Source organism: Cherax quadricarinatus, chromosome 42 (assembly GCF_038502225.1).
Source record: "Cherax quadricarinatus isolate ZL_2023a chromosome 42, ASM3850222v1, whole genome shotgun sequence".
Classification (NCBI taxonomy): Eukaryota; Metazoa; Arthropoda; class Malacostraca; order Decapoda; family Parastacidae; genus Cherax; species Cherax quadricarinatus.
In genome coordinates this window covers 15,040,180-15,055,645 of record NC_091333.1, presented here as the reverse complement: position 1 = coordinate 15,055,645, position 15,466 = coordinate 15,040,180, and the positions used below count along the sequence as shown (strand labels likewise).

The 15,466-nt window shown below is 38.1% G+C and overlaps 1 protein-coding gene across 1 annotated transcript in view; it reads left to right on the top strand.

Moving 5' to 3' along the window:
• LOC128695710 (cilia- and flagella-associated protein 58-like) overlaps positions 1-13,560 on the top strand; it is a 123,880-nt gene extending 110,320 nt beyond the window's left edge. The window contains exons 14-17 of the mRNA XM_070093313.1: positions 9,816-9,914; positions 10,328-10,462; positions 11,378-11,479; positions 11,833-13,560. Coding sequence (XP_069949414.1) covers positions 9,816-9,914; positions 10,328-10,462; positions 11,378-11,479; positions 11,833-11,997 — 501 coding nt within the window. The 3' untranslated portion in view covers positions 11,998-13,560. The remainder of the gene's footprint in view (positions 1-9,815; positions 9,915-10,327; positions 10,463-11,377; positions 11,480-11,832) is intronic.
• The last annotated feature ends 1,906 nt before the right edge of the window (positions 13,561-15,466 follow it).

Sequence of the window (15,466 nt, the reverse complement as noted above, 5' to 3'; positions counted from 1 at the left end):
TACTACTCAGACCAACTAGAATGTATCACTAATACTTGCACAAGGGATGAACATGGGGAATATATAATAGCTAAATTCAAATCCAAATACCTACAAAAACCTCTCACAGTGATAAACATCTACAGAGTTCCACAATCAAACATTAGCCAATTTAGTCAATATAAATCTCCTGCAAGACCAGGACCCACACGTTACTGAATTCACAAACACAATGAGTAACTGCATGTTGCTACCAACAGTAACAAAACCTACAAGAGTTACGGAGACTAGTGTTTCCCTACTTGACCACATCTGGACCAACACCATATCCCCTTTAAAATCAGGCATAATTACAGATAATACCACAGACCACTACCCTACTTTCCTCATAACAACTCTTGGTAAAATACCCCAAGACACTACTAAAGTCACCTTCAGACTTCACAATGAGGCAGCCATTAATAACTTTACAACAGCAGTAACAAACATTGACTGGCACACTGAGCTAGAAATCTATACAGATATTGACGAATGTTTTAATAATTTTCTAAAAAAGACCCAATACCTCTATAACAAGCACTGCCCTAAAAAAAACTAAACAGATGACAGCTAAGAGACTGAACAATCCCTGGCTAACACCCAGCATTCTCAAATCCATAAATACAAAACACCAATATGAAAAACAGTACAGAATGGGTCACATAACCAGAGACCAAACAAAACGTTACTCGTCAATCCTAACCAGCCTGATAAGAAGGGCAAAAAAACTGTATTATGAGAACAGATTATCCAACTTACGAGGTGATATAAAAAAGACCTGGAAGACCCTATCAGAAATTCTGGGAACAAAAAAGATATCACGAAATATCGAAATAAAATTAGCAAAATCAGATGAACCCCAACTCCCACCAACAGAAACAGCAAACAGACTCAATGATTTCTTCTCCACTATAGGACAAAACCTTGCCAATAAAATCCCAAGCTCAGATACCCCACCAAATGACTACCTCACTGGCAACTACCCGAACACACTGTTCCTAGCTCCGACTAACCCATACGAAGTCTCCCTTATTATCAACACACTAAAAAACAAGGCAGGAGATTTAAATACCTTACCACCCTTTATATACAAAAAAGTGTCACAAGTACTATCACCAATCATTGCAACACTCTTTAACAAATCCATTGAATCCTCCACCTTCCCTACAGCTCTCAAAATAGCAAGGGTCACCCCGATCCATAAAGGAGGAGACCAAACAGAGTTGAATAACTATAGGCCAATATCCAATTTACACCCTCTCTCAAAAATCTTCGAAAAATTAATTCATAAACGAATCTACTCCTACCTCATCTCCCAAAACATTCTCAACCCCTGCCAATTTGGATTCAGGCCTAATAAAAATACTAATGATGCTATTATACACATGCTAGAACATATATACACTGCAATAGAGAAAAAAGAAGTCCCACTGGGGATCTTCATTGACTTACGTAAAGCTTTTGATACAGTTGACCATGACTTGCTCCACGTAAAATTGTCACACTATGGTATAAGAGGGCACTCCCTCAACTACCTCAAGTCATACCTCAGCAACAGAAGCCAATATGTGTATGCAAATGGGGCAAGCTCTTCCGCTCAACCAATTACAGTTGGTGTCCCACAGGGAAGTGTCCTTGGCCCTCTTCTCTTTCTCCTATACATAAATGACCTACCAAATGCTTCGCAATTACTCAAACCCACACTTTTTGCAGATGACACTACATACGTCTTCTCTCACCCGAGCCCAGTCATGCTAGCCAATACTGTAAACACCGAATTACAGAAAATATCTACCTGGATGAGGACTAACAAACTTACACTAAACATTGACAAAACCTACTTCATTCAGTTTGGTAACAGAGCTACAGATGTACCTCTTAACATAACGATAAACAGATCACCTATCACAAAGCTAACAGAGGGAAAATTCTTAGGAATCCACCTTGATAATAGACTCAAATTTCATACACATATACAACAAATTTCTAAGAAAATTTCCAAGACTGTAGGCATACTATCGAAGATACGGTACTATGTTCCACAGTCAGCCCTCCTGGCCCTTTATCACTCTCTTATTTACCCCTATCTCACCTATGGAATTTGTGCATGGGGCTCAACAACAATTAACCATCTCAGACCACTAATTACCCAACAAAAGGCTGCAGTTAGAATGATAACAAATTCTCACAACAGGCAGCACACTCCACCAATATTCAAAACACTCAACCTACTCACCATACAAAACATCCATACTTATTACTGCACCTATTATATACATAGAACACTTAACTCTGATATTAACCCTCCCCTCAAACATCTCCTTGCCAACCTCAACAGAACACATGACCATAACACAAGGCACAGATCACTCTTTGATGTTCCTCGTGTCCATCTCACGCTATGCAAAAACTCAATGCACATAAAAGGCCCTAAAATCTGGAATTCATTACCTGTAAATATAAAAGAAACACTACCTGTTTATAAATTCAAGTCTCTTCTCAAAGATCACTTATTCACTCAAAACCAAATAAATACTGAATAACTGAACCTTATAAATTGTATATCCTATATGTTACTCACAATTATATCACACAAATGTTAAACCTAGGACCCAATCTAACTTTGTTATTTTTTTTAAATACACTACCAAACAGAATACTTCATTCGACTGAATGTACAGCAATGCATGCAACCATATGACCTGTCTTTGTAATACTCATTTGTGCTTTATAGTTATCTGTTTACAATAATGTTTTATCACTGATTTCATCATTGCTTAGTTAATCTTAAGTTAATTTTAAGCCAGCCCGTAATGCTATGCATATAAGTGGCTTTGGCATGCTGCTCTTACCTGTATTTTTTGTACCTCTGTATGTATGCTTAAATTACTAAATAAATAAATAAATAAATAAATTTGCTCTCTTTTTATATTGCTTCACCACTCTCTTAACCTCTCTCTTTTTCTCCATATACTCTTCCCTCCTTGCATCACTTCTACTTTGTAAAAACTTCTCATATGCTAACTTTTTCTCCCTTACTACTCTCTTTACATCATCATTCCACCAATCGCTCCTCTTTCCTCCCTCACCCACTTTCCTGTAACCACAAACTTCTGCTGAACACTCCAACACTACATTTTTAAACCTACCCCATACCTCTTCGACCCCATTGCCTATGCTCTCATTAGCCCATCTATCCTCCAATAGCTGTTTATATCTTACCCTAACTGCCTCCTCTTTTAGTTTATGAACCTTCACCTCTCTCTTCCCTGATGCTTCTATTCTCCTTGTATCCCATCTACCTTTTACTCTCAGTGTAGCTCCAACTAGAAAGTGATCTGATATATATGTGGCCCCTCTATAAACATGTACATCCTGAAGTCTACTCAACAGTCTTTTATCTACCAATACATAATCCAACAAACTTACTGTCATTTCGCCCTACATCATATCTTGTATACTTATTTATCCTCTTTTTCTTAAAATATGTATTACCTATAACTAAACCCCTTTCTATACAAAGTTCAATCAAAGGGCTCCCATTATCATTTACACCTGGCACCCCAAACTTACCTACCAACCCTCTAAAAGTTTCTCCTACTTTAGCATTCAGGTCCCCTACCACAATTACTCTCTCACTTGGTTCAAAGGCTCCTATACATTCACTTAACATCTCCCAAAATCTCTCTCTCTCCTCTACATTCCTCTCTTCTCCAGGTGCATACATGCTTATTATGACCCACTTTTCGCATCCAACCTTTACTTTAATCCACATAATTCTTGAATTTACACATTCATATTATCTTTTCTCCTTCCATAACTGATCCTTCAACATTACTGTGTATAATATTAAATTTGCAAAGCCAGAGTGGCTAGGATTTATATTAATGTATTTGTATAATACTAATTTGATAAGACAATTCTGGCCAAGATTTATATCAGTATGTGTAATTGATATATTAATGTGTATAATATTAATTTTGCTATGCCAAATTCTGGCAAGGATTTATTAATTTGTATAATATTAATTTTGATAAGCCAAGTCTGGCTAAAGGTTTGTTTGTATTAATGTACATTTGAAGTTTATATTATTTTCTTACATGTAATTGCTAAGCTCAAGTAGCTATGATTTTTTCAAAGGTAAGTTGTATCAGTGTTGTAAGTTGTAATCAGTGTTATTAATAAAGTTGAATTTAATACATTGCATCATGGCTGAAAATGAGGAAATTAATATAGAAGACAAACATATGGAATATAGAGTAAAGAAAGCATCACTACAGGCTAGAAAAGTTCATGTAACCAAGGCATATAATAAGTGCTTGGAATTAATGAATCAAGAAACTGTGAATACTGATGATTTAAAATTGTATTTAGATGCTTTGGGGAATAGATATGATTCATACAAAGTATATTACAACAGATATGAAGGAGATTTATTAGTAAACTGTGTAGATGAGACTGAAGTAGATCTCATGATTAATCAGTATTATGAATTAGAAGAAAAGATTCTTGTAAAAGTCAGGCCTTGAATAAATTAAAATGTGTAAACCAGGCAATTAATCGGTCTGCTCCAACAAATAAGATGTCTTTGCCAAAACTCCCAGAATTATGTTTACCTGTATTTAATCGTGGAAAAAATTGGGAGGAATTTTGGTCAATTTTTAAAGCAGCTGTGCATGACAGGAGTGACCTAGCCTGTGTAACTAAATTATTTTACCTCAAAGGACAGGTAAGAGGAGATGCTCACATACTCATACAAGCCTTTCCCAATGCAGATGACTTACAAGGAAGCAGTTGACTTGTTGAAAGTCACTTATGGTAATATAGAACAAAGTAGGTTGGATCTAGTGAATATCATTGTTAATTTAAAATCTCCAGATCACACTTACAAAGGTTTACAGGTTTAGAGTTAAACTGGAGAGCACTCTCAAAACTTTAAGTAATAAATATAATCTGAAGGAATCAGACTGGTTATTGAGTGCCATGGTACAGAATAAATTAAGCTGTAAAACACTTTAATGGCTCTCAAACAAATATCACAAAGGTTATTTTGGTCTGGAGGAAATAAGACTAGGTCTACAAGAATTAATTGTTCAGTTGCAGACCAGCCAACTAACTCATTTTAGAGATGCAACACATAATAACTCTGAGGTATCTGTCAAGTTTCACAAAGAGAAAAATTATCCCAAATTTCATTTCCTAAAAAGTTGCATAGATGCATATCAATTAGCAGGAATCAGAAATAATGATTCTCAACAAGGTAAGAAGAATAAGTACCCTCCTAAGAGTAGCCCAGTTAATAAGAAACCAGTCAAAGAAAAGAGAGATTGTCTCTTCTGCAAGGGTACTCATTTTTCTAAGAATTGCAATGCATACAATTCATGGAATGATAAAGTTGAAAGATTGGAGGAACTTGACAGATATATCAGGTGTTTGGGTAATCACAATGTAAAGGATTGTTATGCCAAATTAAACTTCTGTTATCAATGTCACAAAGGAAGACACCATATAGTCATGTGTAAAGGTCTATATGATAATGTTGACAATCCTGACACAACAGTGGCTAATGTAAAAATTGCTGCTAATATTAATACTGATGGTTTTGCTGAAGTAGCCTTACCTGTGTTGCAGGTAAAAATTGATGATAAAAGGCATAAATAAAAAAATGTAAATGCATTATTGGACCAGGGATCCCAGAGTACTTTCATAAAACGTAAATGTCTTGATGGTATGAAAGTACAGATGGGAGATCCCACAACTTTAAAATTATCTGGTTTTCTCTCAGATAGTAGAGCTCAATTGTATGACACTGTTTATGTAACTGTCAGGTTGGGCAATGAGAAAAAACGTGTTAATGCAGTAATTGTAGATAGACTTCCAGAGAAAATATCTACAGTAGTGCTTAGTAAAGCTACAGAAAGACTTTCACATAATGTAAATTTAGCACCTTCTGGTGTAAGTGATGATTCTGTAGGCCCAATAAATATTTTGATAGGTAGTGACTATTATGCCTCCTTTGTAAAGGGTATGGTAAAGAAATGTGGTGTCACCCTTTTGAAGACTGCAGGAGGCCATGTAATGTATGGTAGGATTCCTCGTAATAATAATTCATGACTAGAGGAAACTACAAATACCATAACTGTGTGTCTTACTCATGAAGTTGTACCCCAGTATAATTCTTCCATAGAGGAAGGTGTTGAGCTAGTGCATAAATTGTGGGATTTAGACAGCATTGGAATAAATGTAAATGAAGAAAGTCCAGACGATTCTTTTACTCAAGAACAGTACCTGAGAGATGTAAAATTTGAATCTGGACAATACTGGGTACGACTTCCGTGGAGACTGAACCATCCAGAATTGCCCACTAATTACAGAATGGCATATGGACAGTTAAAGGCTCAGCTCCGCGAACTGAGTAAGGCACCAGAATTGTTAACTGCCTATAATAGTTGCTGAGCAGTTAATAAATTTATAGAAGAGGTACCTCCTGAGCAAGCCAAAATTTATGGTCACTATTTGCCACATCACGGAGTGAAGAAGGATTCTAAGACCTCTCCTTTGAGGATTGTGTTTAATTGTAGTGCCAGGAGTAATAAAAATGTACCTAGTTTAAATGACTGTTTGATGACAGGTCCGTCGTTGACGGAAAAATTAGGAGATATCTTATTAAATTTCAGAGTGAAGCATTATGCCTTTACGGCTGCTGACATAAGTAAAGCTTTTCTAAGAGTGGGTTTACAAGAGGCTGACTGGGATTGTACCCGCTTCTTATGGCCTGAGATTCCTATTGACCCACTTAGCCCTCTGAAAACCTTTCGCTTTAGGAGCGTATTATTTGGTGCTACATCCAGTCCGTTCCTACATCAAGCGACGATAAATGCACACCTTAAACGTATGGAAAGTCCATTGGGTAAAGTAATGAGCAAACAATTTTATGTGGACAATTTCCTGGGTGTGATGTCAACTGAGAGGAACTGTTAATGACTTATGGAGAGGCTAATAAAATAATGCAAAGTGCAAATATACCTCTGAGGGAATGGAATAGTAATTTGTCCAAATTAAAGGACAAAATAAGTAAAGATTACCCTGGAGATGAAGTGCCAAAATGTAGTAATGTATTGGGTTTAGCTTGGGATACTGAGAGAGATTTGTTAATGTTAAAACCTAATAATTACAGTATGCCCAATAAATTAACTAAGAGAGTTTTGCTTGCTGAAGTTTCCAAATGTTTTGATCCACTAGGTTTAGTGTCACCCCTTACTATTAGAGGGAAATTATTAATACAGGAAGCATGGAAACTTAAATGTGCTTGGGATGAAATTCTACCTGAGGAATTCATTAACAGGTGGGATGAATTAATTGGTGATTATGAGAAAATTCCAGTGTTGGAGTTCCCATGCCAGGTGGCCAATCCAAATGGGAAAAATGTACTCCACATTTTTTGTGATGCTTCAAAATTGACATATGGAGCAGTTGCTTACCTTCAATGTAATAGTGTTATTTCCCTTGTTATGTCTAAGGCTAAAGTGTCTCCAATTAAATCACGCACCTTACCTCAGTTGGAATTAACAACCATTTATGTAGGTGTCAAATTAGCTAATTATATAAGAAATAAGTTGCAGGAGATAAATATTAGCGACACTGTAATTTGGTCTGATAACGAGGTATCCTTACAATGGATTCGTAATGGAAACAGTAAAATTGTGTACGTACAAAACAGATTCGCTGAAATTAATCAGATGCAAGAGAAGTATAATAGTTTGGGTCAGCATATGTTAACATTTAATCATATACCTGGTGAGGAGAATCCAGCTGATTTCTTGTCTCAAGGTTTACCTTATGCTAAATTTGTAAATGCTGTATCATGATTTAAAGGTCCGAGCTGGTTGGTAAATAAAGCTAATTGGCCTGTACAAAAGGTGTATATTGCTCCTGTTGAAATTACTGTGACCACCGCTCCAATAGTTTGTCCTTCCTTAGCCATTGATATAAATAGGTATTCTTCTTTACCCAAACTAATCAATGTAACTAAGTTGGTGTTTAAATTTCTAAACAAGATGAATATATCATATAAGTTTTCACATCCTCTTGAATATTGGATAAAGAGGGTACAGGAGGAAATCTATGGAAATGAGATTAAATTGATGATGGATAGAAAAATTGTGAAAGGTTCCATAATAGAGAAATTGGGGCTGTATTTAGAGAACAATGTAATTAGGTGCAGAGGTAGGTTACAAAATGCTGAATTGGATGATTATGCTAAACACCCTATCTTACTGCCCAAAACTCATCATCTAACAAATTTAATTGTTCTAAATGCCCATAAAAATGTAATGAAGGGTGGGGTACAAGATACCTTAAATTGTATTAGGGAAACTTTCTGGATTCCACAAGGACGGCAAAGTGTAAAAAGGGTGATTAAATCTTGTGTAATATGTCGCCGTGTGGATGCCAGATCCTATATGTACCCAGGTCCTCCACCATTGCCAAATGAGCAATTTGAGTCATTTAGAAATGAACTCTGCCCAGCCACAGTGTGGAAAATACTGTATATATTTTCCAGAAATACAGTAGTTATATGTAAATAGATGGCCTATACTGTTTTTAATAATATTTATGTCATAGAAAACGGGAAGCTGCGCCTGCGCAGAAGGACAGTCGCCATTGCTGTTTGAACTGGTCAACTGTTAGTGAATATTGGGAAGAATTTTTCGTGCTCTAGAGGCTAAAATTGGGCTGATACCTCTCAAAAAGGAGGCGAAATTGTTAGATGTGCATTCCTGCATAATTTGAATATCAGGCGACAGGACAGGACAACTCCAGGAACCTCAGATAAGCTGTCTAATTTATGTTTAAATTCTGGCCAGTAAATTTTTCATAAATGTAGGCAAAAGGGGGGGTCCTGTACATGACACATTAATCTCCAGTCAAATTGGTGAGTGTTATGATTAAGATATATTCTCCTTCTGTTATATAAATGTGTATATATATAATTCTTTATTAATTTAATATACAGCCCACAAATTTATATATTTACCAGCATTCCTGGTGATGTATTTTTCATTTGTAATTAATAGGTCCAGAGCAACTTGTGGATGTGACAGTGGTGGGTATCGAAGGGGGACATTTTTTGCGACCTAGGTGTCCCAAATTTCTACTTGTCTAACTGATAAATAATAATTATCTTTGTTCATTTACTGTTATGCACATAATGATACATTCAGATAAATGCAATTTTCCACGTAAGTAATGCCGGTTTCCTGGCTATTCAATTAATGTTCAGTCTCTGTGACTTGTGATTCGTAACTGAACTAGCTAGCGTCTCTTAACTGACTTCATTCGAATTTGAAATGCTAGCTATCTAATACTACTATAATAGATCTATTCCTACCTATTTAGGTCCTAAAACTGTATTAATAATTCCTACGGTTATTTTCTACTTTGTGTAACTACGTAAATCTTCCTAGGACAAATATTATGTACAAATGTTATGTAAGTGGGTATATTAAGGGCTCTTAAAGCTCAAACTATAAAACATTTCGTCGAATATTTTGGTAGCCCAAAATAAGTTTCCACAGCTATATGTTGTACAAACTGCACATGTTCTTGTGTTTCCACCATTTAAGTAATATTATATAGGCAACATTGTCTTTGCCAGAGCCTCTTCTATTGAACTAATGCGGTTTTTTTTAATCAGCCTAGTGACAGGGGTTCAAACCTTAGATTCACTTCAGTACTGGTTCTGTCCCTCACAAACTAGATTCTGTTTTAATGTTGTTTATATATGTTGCTTACAGGCTTCTGATCCCAGCACTCACGACCTTTTACGTAAGAACCAACTGCTACAGAAAAGGCTGGTGGCGGCGACGCAGAGGGTGGCAGCGAGTGATGGCGAGGTGAGGCAGCTAAATGCAAGTGTGTGAGTAAGGTACAAATCAGTTAGCTGCAAGTGTGACTGAGAGGCAGGTGCATCAATTAAATATATATATATATAGATATATATATATATATAGATATATAGAGATATATATATATATATATATATATATATATATATATATATATATATATATATATATATATATATATATATATATTATATAATTGGGAGCACAAGGCTTAAAAGATACATTGATAGTACAGAAACGGAGTATACAATACACGAAGGTTGACACCTACAAGTATTTTGGGACCTGTTTACAACAGACATACGAAATATTCTACAAAGAGACGTACAAAATGAATCGCAAAAAAAAAAAAAAAAAAAAAAACTGACTAGCAGTTTAGCTAGATGTAAGAGTTATTGCAGGTAGCACACAAGGAGCGGGAGTTGGAGGAGCTTCGCCGGGTGGTGGAGAGATCAGCGGGGCAACAACACCCTGACGCAGCTGCTGCCAGAGCTCACCTCATTCACCAGCTACGAGCCAAGGACGACCAGATCAAGGTCAGGGATTAACCTGTAAACACATCACTAGCAAAGTATGATGTAAAAACTGCACATATTAACTCAGCGGCTCAAATTGTGACTGCAGACCATACCATGGGCGGGGATAGAACCCGCATAATACTACTATCATAATGTTTTAAAATATAAGGTAATATAAATTATTCAGAACCATATATAAGCTATACTGTGACTGAATTCATGTCTGCATAAAAACTACGATTATAACCAAATATTAAGGTAAATAGTTCATTACCACATTAATTTGTTTAGCTATCAAAACAGACCCAGTCCCTGGACCCATTATGTCCCTCTAATATTTGACTACCGTTCACAGTATTATTATTTTTATAATCATGGGGGAAGCACTAAACCCGTAAGATTATACAGCTCCTGTGGGGGGTAATGGAAAGCATTCAAGTTTAATTCAGGGAACTGGAGTACATATCCAATTCCCTAGATCAAAAGCCCCTCACCAGCATCAAGGAACCTTCCTTGAGGGTTACCGTCCACATGATGGGTATGGGGTGTATAATAGACATGAAGCTATTGAAAGTTTCCTATAAGCATTGTTTTGAGTATTACCTGCAAATTATAGCATAAAATCATTTTCCTTGGTAATAATAAGTATACAAACAATTAATGACTAATAGAAATATAGTAGTTAAGTTATAAAACTCTTTGTGATAAATTAACAGCTCCAAATAATTAATTGCAAAATTTGGTCCATACACTAATGTTAGTACTATTGTTTCAGTGAAGATGATGCCTTGTAGACTGGGAATCATCGTCATCTGAACATTATCGATGGCTTCATTATTTTCTCTACTATTTGTTTTTTCTCTGATTTATGAAGTGATGACCTCCATCCATGGGCAATTGGAGGCGCTTGCCGTAAAATAACCCTTGTTACAGAGTGTGACTGCGGCTCTCAACACGGCCGTGCTAGCGCAAGAGGAAGGGGAGCAGGAGCGCAGACACCTGAGGGAACAATTAGCAGCCACCAGACGCAAGTTGGTGAGTACCATATTGCATTTCGTGAGTTAAAGTCATAGGCACTCCTTCGAGGGCAATAAGTGCCTTGGTTCTGGCGAATGGCTCATTGATCAGTCTTGATTGCCTCCTTTTCTCCAGTTTAGCACTTTCCCATTATTATAATAATTATTATTATTATAATAATAATGGTTATGATAAGAACGCTAGTTGATAAGTTTGGTTCCAGCGCTCTGCAAATTTTAACCACTTGTCTCTCATACAGTGGGGCCTGCATTACCATCAGGCTGCACAGATAGTGTGAAGAATTTCTAAATTTTAATAGAGACGAGTATTTTCTTAACGTCTTACATACATGCCGCTCCTCGTTATTTCAGAACACGCTACAGCGGCGGCAGCATCGACGATCAGCGGGAGTAGGCCAGCAAGAGAGTGGGGTCGATGAAAGTAGTGGGCGGCAGGCGGGCGGTGAGGGTATTGGGCAGCAGGTGGGTGAAACCAGCGGGCGGCAGGGTAACGCAGAGGGAAGCCAGGACCAGTGAAGGGACCAGGGGCGAGGGGTTGGTACCTGCCACAGATACCACCTCTCACTCGTTCCAACGAGATCAACACCAGGTGTCCCGTAGCTCGATCGCTAGGGCACCCAGCTCACACTGAGGTCCGGGGTTCGAATCTGTACGGCTGGAAAACATTTGAGACGTGTTTCCACAAGACACCTGCTGTCCCTGTCCCTGTTCACCCATCAGTTCAAAATGGATACCTGGGTGTTAGATACCACCTCTCACTCGTTCCAACGAGATCAACACCAGGTGTCCCGTAGCTCGATCGCTAGCGCACCCAGCTCACACTGAGGTCCGGGGTTCGAATCTGTACGGCTGGAAAACATTTGAGACGTGTTTCCACAAGACACCTGCTGTCCCTGTCCCTGTTCACCCATCAGTTCAAAATGGATACCTGGGTGTTAGTCGACTGGTGTGGGTCGCATCTTGGGACAAAACTGACCTAATTTGCCCGAAATGCCCAGCATAACAAGCGGCTTTCTATATAGTAGTATGTCAGCTAGGCCTGTATACCATGTACATGCACTTGTAGTAAATAAAGATATTATTATTATTATTATTATTATTATTATCTATCAGTCGCTCTACCGTGACCCGTATTAGGACCAACAGTTACCACATTTGCATTTGTTACTAACTAGACCTTGCCCTCTGATGCAACACACGCCAGTTGTTGCTTCTTGCCACACCCTGTCCGGCCGCCACAGGGCCATCAGAGCCACTAAACGTAATATGGAAGTGGTGGAAACACGTGTATATATATTTGAATGAGCAGGACACTTGCAACACTGAAACATTCGCCTACACAGTAGGCGTCTTCAATCGAGGACAGAGGTGACTAAATACGAAGACAACAGAAGTAGTGGAGAGGTGAAGATGGTGTAATCACACCATCAGCCTACAATTAGTAATCTTGAGGTGGTCATTTATTACGAATACAGGTACAAATAAAGGTCTGTAGTACCTGGCCGTAAGACAAGTCACCAGTGAAGCACCCATTAAGGAGGGGAGGGGGGTAAGAAAGGCAAAAAGCAAAACATCAAAAGTAGTTTCTTTGAGTACCCGTATATTTCCACTACCAGTATTTACGATATTTAGAGGGCAATAGAGCAGTAATATAGGCAGATACCATACTTTTAAATAACAATGAGAGAGAAAGAGTTTGTTCACTGCCATTGGCTCATAAACCCATGTATGATAGACCAATATATTTAATCAGTCAGAGCTAGTGAGAGACTGTCCCCCAGACCAGAGGGTAGGTAAAATGTCATGTCTGGACGTGAACCCCTCACCCTGATTGGTTGACATTTATAAATGCCATTTATTATCGGGCCTGGGTTCGATTCCCAGCCAGAGTAGAAACATTGGACGTGTTTCTTTCCACTTGTTGTCTATGTTCCCCATCAGTAAAATGGGTACCTGGGTGATAGTCGACTGGTGTGGGTCGCATCCTGGGACACTGACCTAATTTGCCCGACATGCTGAGCATAACAAGGGGCTTTCTATATAGTAGTATGTCATTGTTGTCAGCTAGGCCTGTATACCTTGTACATGTACTTGTAGTAAATAAAGATATTTATTTATTTATTTATTAATTATTTACTCACAGCACAGTTGTGGGGCCATGACAACTGCAAGGTCATAGTTGCGGCTTGGCTCATTATAAAGAAAATGCAAATTGTTGTGTGATGCACGCCACGTTAGTCCCTCAGCCTTGAGAAGTGTTCAGGTCAATAATCTTAAAAAAAAAATGGGAAGCTTCAGCATGAGAAAAGATCCACTTTAACTGCCAAATGTGAAGCACAGAAAATGAAGATGACGCCACAGGAAGCAGGCCCACTTGTAGAAATAAGAACATAAGAACTGATGAGCACTGTAGCAAGCCTACTGGCACATAACTAGTGGTTTTGCAATGAAGTTGCAAATGACCTCTGTACCAAGATACTGTTGTTTTACAGTATTAGGCAAGTTTATTTGGGTATCCCCGATGGAGACCCTTATGTGGTTCCCAGAATTTTTCTAACACCAACTTTTTGCTTTCATTTTGCTCCTAACAGAAGAGGGCCTCCTTTGATCGGCTTCAAATATTCAACGCTGGTTTACAGTAACTACTGCAAGATTCTAGGAACAATTGGTATATGTAGGTGAATATCATCTATCTGGAATGGCTCAGATAACTTGCAAGACCCTCTGCAGCGTAGCTTCAAATGTTCAATAAAAGATGCCTCCTAATTCAACATCAGAGAGTGATGTTGGTGCACATCTGCCAGTTTGATAAACTAAAAAAAATTATAACCATTAAATCACGTGTGTGTGTCTCTTCTGACTGACTAATATTGATGGCTGATGCATCTAGCTCCTCAAGAGAGGCTCCTTGACGCTGGGGAAGTGCTCTTGATCTAGGGAATTGGATCTGTGCTCCGATTCCCTGAATTGAGCCTGAATACCTTCTATCACCCCCCATGCGCTGTATAATCCTACGGGTTTAGCGCTCCCCCGTAATTATATATGATGCATCTAACAGCTAGGATGGTATTGATAAACAAATTTATCAATACTATTTTTTATATAAAACTTGGAATCTCTGGAATTCCTGCCTCTTCTGATCAGCTTCAAATTTTCACATCCATATGAGCATTGGTACCACAAAATTCAACTTAAGTAACAAAAACATACAATGGGAACAAGTCAACCATGTCCTAAATGAAACGTGCCATGTCCTAAATGAAACACGGATCCGAACCTTTGCCTAGAAAAAATAAACTCTGTAGCTCTTGAGATCTGCTCAAGCACATTCCATTAAGAAAAAGAAATGCGAAGGGAGGTACTGGTCAATGAAACAGCAAATATCGAACTTAAGCTGAAGGAATCTTACAGGAGACAAGAATCGCAGAAAGAACTAAAATCCATAAAGGAAATTGAAAAAATACTTCTTCTCTTTTTGTTTTAAAATGTAGAAATGGGGTCCACCTTTGGTGTAAATTGTGGGACCCATTGCCCATCATTATATGTTTGTTCCCATAGGCTCAGAGACCCTTGGCTCATGGGGAAAGACCCCTCAAGGAAGGTTCCTTGATGTTGGTGAGGGGCTCTTGATTTAGGGAATTGGATCTGTGCTCCAGTTCCCCGAATTAAGCCTGAATGCCTTCCACATCCTCCCCCAGGCGCTGTATAATCCTCCGGGTTTAGCGCTTCCCCCTTGATTATAATAATAATAATCATGGGGAAAGAGTGCATCTAAGTTCCTTAAGGGGCTAGGCAAAAGATTCTATTAGGGTAACTAGGGATCCCAGGGCAGCTAGTTTTCTGTTCCAGTGAATCAGTGCGGCTGTTCAGAGGGGTAATGCCTGCTGTATTTTGGGCACGTGCCCCAGCTCTGAGGAGCTGGATGAGATTTTCGCATTATAATCAGTGACAAACACGTAACAATATGTACTAGACATGTATCTCT